Below are 7,431 nucleotides of genomic sequence, written 5' to 3' on the forward strand. Positions count from 1 at the left end.
TCTTTGCTTTTGGAGCTACATATTTGTATATGATCTGTGAATCATTGAGATGCATTAACATGTTGATCTTATGTATGGGAATCGTACTAGTTAGTTCTAGTTGCGACGCAAGATCTCAAGTGGCTGATCTTTGCTTTTGGAGCTACATATTTGTATATGATCTGTGAATCATTGAGATGCATTAACAGTTACTTATTTCTGTTCGCTTAGTGTTTACAAGTTACTGATCGATCACTAGCTAGCCTACTAATGCGCTCCTGGCAGTTTTATTTGCGACGCAAGATACGCAGTGGCAGTTTTTTGAATAAAAATGCCTACCTCTCAAGAAACTGACAAGCTACACTATCCTACCTACTCGATCCTACACGGATAAATAGCGGATCACGCACGTACTACCTCCTTTCCGGTTTGCAGGGCTCAATTCAAGAAACGACCTACTCGATCCTACACAAATAAATAGCGGATCACACACGTACTAGTACCTCCTTTCCAGTTTGCAGGGCTTAATTCAAACCTCTCACCAACCAAGGTACTCCCTCCGTCCGGGTTTATTAGTCCCGTGAGCAAAGCAGCAAGACCAAGGCATGGCAATAATTAACTACATGCAGAAGTTTAAGCCTAATTAATTCTAGCGATTTAAGTGGATGCATGCATGCCCTCGGCTGTGTCTCGTTGCATACTGCTTTGCGTACTGGCTGCGAGCGATTCTGAGTGCCTGCATGCAGCCGGCTGTAATTAAGGCAGCTAACTAATGCGAAAAAAGATGTGCTTTAATTGTTGCGTGCTTTTTAAATCTGTGGAATCATTATTGACAAGGAGGGAGATGATTCGAGTGCACTCGTTTGACCGCCATGCCGGCGTGCAACCCCGACGGGATGGGACATCATAATTCTAGTTTCTCTAGTTTTCCACGGCAAGCTGGCGCGCTAAGCCATTATGCATTGAATTCCAATGACCGTCGCGCTACCTTCCGCCTATAAGTACTGTTTCCCAGCCTTCTCCGGTGGCACCGTGACCCAACTCGCCATATCCTCATAAGCCAACCGGACCGACATCGCTCGCCACGTCTGCCATGCCCCCGCCCGTCTGCGGTAGGCGACTCCGAAGGCGGTCACCACTGGAACTAGTGTTCAGTTTTTCACCGGAAGGCAGACGGAGGGAGGAGGCATTCTATCTGTCTTTAGATGGCAATGCAGAGATCGAGGAGTTGTTGGAGTGTGACCGCCTGGCGGAGGAGCATGAGTTGTTGGAGCGCGACCGCCTGGCGGAGGAGCAACGTATAGCCGATTTGCACCGCCAGCGGGACATGGAGCAGCAGGGCACCAACGCTCTGAGTCGCGAGCAGAGCGCCCGCAACTAGGCCGACTACGTGGAAGCCGGCGCCAGGCAAATAGCCCTGGAGGCTGTCGGGCACGCACTCGTTCGCGACGCCAATTTTTACTACCAACTCATCAAGTGGGTTTCTTGCTTGGAAGCCAAAGCTTCGGTGGACCATGCCGGCATGGAAAGGGCCAACGCACGCGAGCAACGCGCCCTATTGCACGCCTTGCAAGTCCGAGGCGAAACGCAGGACGCCGGTGCCGGCGTTTAGCATGTACCACAGATGGCGGCCGGCATCGTCTAGTTAGCTAAGAGTAAGTTAGTACTTGTACGCTACTAGAGTATTATTGGGAGTAGATAGTTAACTTGGCTATGATGGTTGTCAACGTGGAAGTTCAGTACTCTATATGAGGATCATACCTGTTACGTATGAAATGGGCTGTTATTTTTTTAAATGGATTGTATTTGTCCTTCACGAGTTTAGAGGCTGACTTGTGGGCCTACCAAGTTGACGCGTACACAATCAGGAGATGATTGTACATGGAGAGGATGACAGCAGGGACCCGCCAAGGTCATGGCAGTACGCAAGCAAGTGCCTCCTTATTTCAAGTCAATAAAAAAATGGCTCCTTCTAGTGGATTTCTGACATCTGGGTCCCATGCCATTGTCAACGTAGTCAATAAATGAGAGAATTGCACAACGAGCGGCTGACACCAGGGACCCAGCAGCTCGCCCAGTTATTTTTGTTTTAGGTTAATTTGATAAATGCCACTCAAAATCTGGTGTATCCGAGAAATGCCACTGCAATTTCCAAACTTTGAAAAATGCCATTTCATGCCATTTCTAGTGGGATTTTTCGAAGTCTGGATTGGCGTTTTTTAAAGTTTGCAAAGTGCAGCAGCGTTTTTCTAAGTTTGCAAAAATTGTAGTGGCATTTTTCAAAGTTTGGAAATTGCAGTGGCATTTTTATGAATCGCCATAATTGGAGTGGCATCTATCTATACCTATACTAATTTGAGACTCCCTAAAAATTACCACGTTAATCAGTAATTAAGAACCGTACATCTAGTGGGACCAAGTTATTAAGGTGTTTAATCCGCGTACAAAATACAAAGCAATGGACATGTAAATTTACCCTCAGAGTTTGACACAAATTGCCCACTATGCCACGGGCAAGTGAAAAAACTGATTTGTTTTATTTATCAATCTGTCCTATCTCCCTCATCTACTTGCAGCGACTCTAAAAAAATCCCCTTGCAGCAGCCATCGTACGCCGCCGCCGCCAGCCCACAACGGAGTCCCGGCCGCCGGCTTCCCGTTGCTCTTCGCCTCCTTGGAAGGTCGGATCTTACCACTGCCCCGAACTCGCCGTCTCTCCTCACCCCAATATTTCATCTCTCCCATAGATCCTCTCTGATCCGGAGTTCCACACGTAGGGCACCGGCATGCAGAGGCAAGGAATGCCGCTCCTCCTCCGACCAGCCAGCCATAGCGGCGTCGTTCCTCTGACATGCGAAGGGGCTCTCCTCTCCCACCGGTCGGTGCCTCGACTTGGACTCCTACAGCCGGCACCTCCACTTCAGCTCGCACCGGCCGGCATCCTCCGTCGCCAAATCTTAACGACTTCGAGTTCCTCTGGCCGTCGTCATGAACCTCCAAGCAGATAAGCCACCCTTCATGTGTATCTCCCATTATATCTCCTCTCTGTTCTGATTTTCAGAAAGAAGGTTGATTTGTGGCCCGTTTCCAGTAGGTAGATGGGATAGCAATGGTCATTCCTTGGTTGAAGGATGCAATGCAGCTCACTAAATTCGAAGCTGTACTATTTTGGACTACCTAGTTACCCAAGCAGGGGAGATAAAGGATGGAAGTTGGGTAGAAAGCGGCATGATTCTTGGCAATACTCTTTACTTGGTATTTGATGATTACTCTTTACTTGGTACAAAGTTCTTGATGATTTTAATATAGTCTGACCCTGCTGTAGAAAGAAGCTTACATACATGCCTGGATGTGTTCGAGATGCATTGCAGTGTGTATTACTCTTTAGTCGGTATAATGTTCTAGATGATTTTAGTAGTCTGGCCCTGCTGTAGAAAACAGTTTACATACATGCCTGGATGTGTTCGAGATGCATTGAAGTGTGTACTCATAGGTGGTCATGAAGGGCGACTAAAAGTAATCCATCATCACAGCAAGTTTCTGGAATTCCGGGGATCGAAATCAGATCGAGATGCCAATGTCCTGTATGTTGCTTCAGTTATATGGCTTGAGCTGGTCAATCTGCAAGATGATGCAAAAAATTGCTTGCAGATAGTCTGTATATATGTGTACAGACATGCATGTTGTATGTTTATATCAATTTTGCAAATTGACATTTTTCAAATGCTTCTAAGTAGTGCTTCGTGAAGATTCAAAGTAAATCTAAATTACTTTGTGTTGCCTATCCTATTACTTGATTTTTTTGCTAACTATGTGTATGAGTAAATTTCCAAGATGATGCAAAAAAATTGCTTGCAGATAGTCTGTATGTGTACACACATGCATGTTGTATGTTTATATTAACTTTGCAATACTGATGTTTGTTCAGATTCTTCTAAGCAGTATGCTCTAGCAGAACGATGCTTCCCTTTCCTTACTGTTGTTGCTAAATATTTGTTTTATGTGGCATATGAGGACTGAACAACATCAGGCCAACGACCTCACCCTGGGAGTCCACTTCTTTACGGTCACTACATCTGCCTTGACAAATTATCTGGAGGTAATTTATTTGGTTCCCTCCATTTGATGAAGACCTATTTTGTGTTGTTTATTTGCATGCAAACTTCCAGAAGAATTTTATTGACATTGGATAGAGCTGAGAAAATCTATTTATGCTTACAGTTTTGTGTGCCTTTTTCTAGCAGTTGAGCTCCAGAGACGAATGGGGAGGTGGACTTTGCTGGAGTTATCATGTGTTCTTGCAATCAGAATGCCTGGGGATTATAAGCCAATATACGATTTGTTCATTTTCTTTTAGAGGTATGTGAATATTGATTCATATGATTAGTTGGTACTTAAGAACATGGATACCCACACTTTCCTTGATAGTCCAAAAGGTTCAGATTTTAAATATAGATGTTAAGCTATGATGAGAACCTTATTGACTCAGCCATCGTATTTTGTTTTAGGTAGATAATCATTAGTTCATATTTCTGAACAAGGAAAGCCATGGTGTCCAGATGGCTCAAGCAGTTCTGATATTTGATATAGATTTGAAGGACCAGGAGAACCTAAGTGGCTCATTCCTATACCACCATTCCGATATATACGGGGCAGTTCTTAAACGTGCAAATGTTAAAGCCATTAAAACACCCTCTTAGGTCCGATACATAAGCAACTGCCATATTTTGAGAGACTGAATTTTACAATGATTTGCATAGATTCTTATGAGGATAATCATGAACTGCATAAAGTTTTTTTTTGTAAATATTGAATGGAATAAGTATTTTTAGGTTCATTTATAATGATATAGTATTTCTGTTTAAGCAGTGCCGAGTGTTAGATGTTCCATATTTAAATTAGCTTTCCCTAAATATAAAATACTAGAAAGGTCTGAGTGGCGAGTGCTACTTCATTGAAATTTGATTGTGCCTGCACATTATAAAATACAAGTTATGGTCCTGCAGGATTGCCTCCCTTCTCTAGAGATAATTTGCTTAATGTGTTCCATGGTGCAATTAAATTGGATACAAGTATGCAAAAAATATCTTAGTAGTAATATAGAAAGCACCTGTCATTCTAATGTACTTCCACATTTTACTATTTATGTTAATTAGTACTCTGCAATGAGCCTAAAAATAGTACTATAGGGAGATGCAGGCAAGACCTAATATGTTGTCATTTGAAAATAAAAACTACCTACTTTCCAACTGTGGATTTCATTTGTACATGTAAAAGAAACTATCTTAGACAGATATATGATTCATCAGGTTCAATGAAAGTTAGCTTAAATACCATGTATTTTTTTTGCACAAAGATTATTGCCTACTGTATGCATCCTCTTTACATTTTTTAGTCTATAGCGAAGTAGAAAAAAATCAGTTCAGTAATGCCTTTGCTCCAAACGAGCAAACAATTGTTATTAATAAAAATAAATCACAGACTACTGATTTCATTTGTTTGCAGGAAAAACATTGTATTTTCACACTTATGGAAAATGAACTTTAAATCACGAAAAGTGTTGATTTTTTTTACAAGAGATCTTGAGGGTGAGATAATTTTCACCAAATTCAGAGGAATAGCTTAAGTACCAGGGCGACACATGTGGTAATTAACATAACATGGATGTTGCATTATAAAGAAATGAGTTCTATCATTTGTCATGCCATGGAAGTATGGTTTGAAGTTTCCTTACTGTCAAGATTTTTCTTCAACATCTACAAGCTGGCTAGCAAAATTATTGCAACTACAGTTCACATCAGGTATAAGGCGACATGTAGGGCCATCATCTATATCCATACATCTTAATCTCATTTTCACTGACGGTTGCTTTGCTATCTTAGTTAATGATTATTACTGAATGTAGAAACCACATGGAGCTTGTGGCGTTTTCTTCTTTCTGTTACTATATATATATGTTCGGAGCAATGTAAGGTTTCTTTTTGTGAAGTTCATCGTGCTTATGGTACAATATTTAGCCATACAATTTCTATTAGAAACCATCATCATGTATGCCTTTTCTTTCACTACTATTTGTACAGCAAACCAATGGATCAACTAACCACAATCTTAGCATGTGGTATGCGTAAATATAAATAGTGATCTAAACACTCTTATATTTCTTTACGCCGGGAGTAGAAAACATGCTTAGTACAATGCCTTCTAACCATGCAGTAGCAGTTCCCACCCAATGCTACTGTTTTGTACACAGACGAGAAGTTTGTTTGAGAAAGAGGAGCATGCTTCCTGCCTTTCATCCAATATTATATATTTCTATTTCTTATGTGGAACTAACAATTCATGTCTCTAGCTTCTACTACTTTATCGTTTTAGACAAAAGCTTTTGTAACCATGATGCTGGTATACTTGTGATACGTACTACATGTGCTACCACATTAATAGGGTGATTTAAATAAAAGTACCTGAATTTATATTCTTCCACATTCCGCCAATATTCAGTAACAAAGTTCTATTTTTGTTTACAAACCAGTTCATTCGTCGCAAGGAAAAAAATCTACTTGCTGTCGGGAACCAAAGCAACAACAGATCAAGTTACTTGGTCGGAAGAAATTGTCAAGGGTCGCAGCTTACGCATGATTGGAAGTGGCAATCTTTTGTCTATCTCACCTAAGTTACATGATATAAAAGATGTAGAACAACCTAGAATTTTGCGTCTCAACTATGTGTCATATTTTCTTATTATCATATACTTTTTTTTGAGATGGTCTTACTATTATACTTTGTAATGCTTATAATTCACAAGTGATAGATTCTGAGATGTACTACTGATGTGACCAAGGATGTCCAGTTTTACTTGATATTGAGTACTGGAACTTAAAAGCTTCTTCAACATCCGTCTACTTATTTCATTTATGTGGAATTAAATTACAATAATAAAGCTATTTTTGATATAAAATATTATTGAAGACATCTAAGTGGTGGAAAAAAAATCATATGCACTAAATATTGTGTTATTTGCATCTGTTCGCGCACAAATCATGAGAAAAAATTATATCAAATCTTATACCGGTTAGCTGCAACCAAATGACATCCTAAAGTGTGTATTCAAACTTTAGTTATCTCAATAATTAACAAAAGTTGTTTTCATTTGCCAGGTCAAAATAGAACTTCAAACTACATTTAGTTTCTAAAGTATTACTAATGTTTACATGAAAAATAGTGGCCCAAGCTGCACCTTCAGCACTACATCCATATCCAAAACTAAAACAACAATGTTTTTTTACAACGGTAAACCATAACCTATTTCGTCCTACCAGTGACCAAGAACAATATTTGCAATATTCAGTATAATTTTTGATAGCATATGTTCAACATAGGATATAGTTGCAATACTTATATATTTAGTGTGTTATAAAACTAGCCCGTGTGAATGCACGGGTTGAAGACTAGTTT

The 7,431-nt window shown here is 40.4% G+C and overlaps 1 protein-coding gene across 22 annotated transcripts; it reads left to right on the forward strand.

Moving 5' to 3' along the window:
- The first annotated feature begins 2,524 nt into the window (after positions 1-2,524).
- LOC123091733 (uncharacterized) lies at positions 2,525-6,878 on the forward strand. 22 transcript variants are annotated; one of them, XR_006443453.1, is made up of 4 exons: positions 2,561-4,078; positions 4,224-5,780; positions 5,885-5,947; positions 6,509-6,878. XR_006443453.1 is itself a non-coding variant. In XM_044513345.1 (4 exons), the coding sequence occupies exons 1-4, from the start codon at positions 3,208-3,210 to the stop codon at positions 6,613-6,615; spliced, it is 336 nt and encodes a 111-aa protein (XP_044369280.1). In that variant the 5' UTR covers positions 2,561-3,207; the 3' UTR covers positions 6,616-6,878. The 22 variants fall into 22 exon arrangements, 4 of the variants coding, with proteins under 4 accessions (XP_044369280.1, XP_044369281.1, XP_044369282.1 ...); XR_006443450.1 differs by having other exon boundaries at positions 4,224-4,338; positions 4,488-4,679; positions 5,485-6,878; XR_006443444.1 differs by having other exon boundaries at positions 2,561-3,234; positions 3,994-4,078; positions 4,224-4,338; positions 4,488-6,878.
- Positions 6,879-7,431: the final 553 nt, after the last annotated feature.

Source organism: Triticum aestivum, chromosome 4B, assembly GCF_018294505.1.
Source record: "Triticum aestivum cultivar Chinese Spring chromosome 4B, IWGSC CS RefSeq v2.1, whole genome shotgun sequence".
In the NCBI taxonomy this organism is placed as follows: domain Eukaryota; kingdom Viridiplantae; phylum Streptophyta; class Magnoliopsida; order Poales; family Poaceae; genus Triticum; species Triticum aestivum.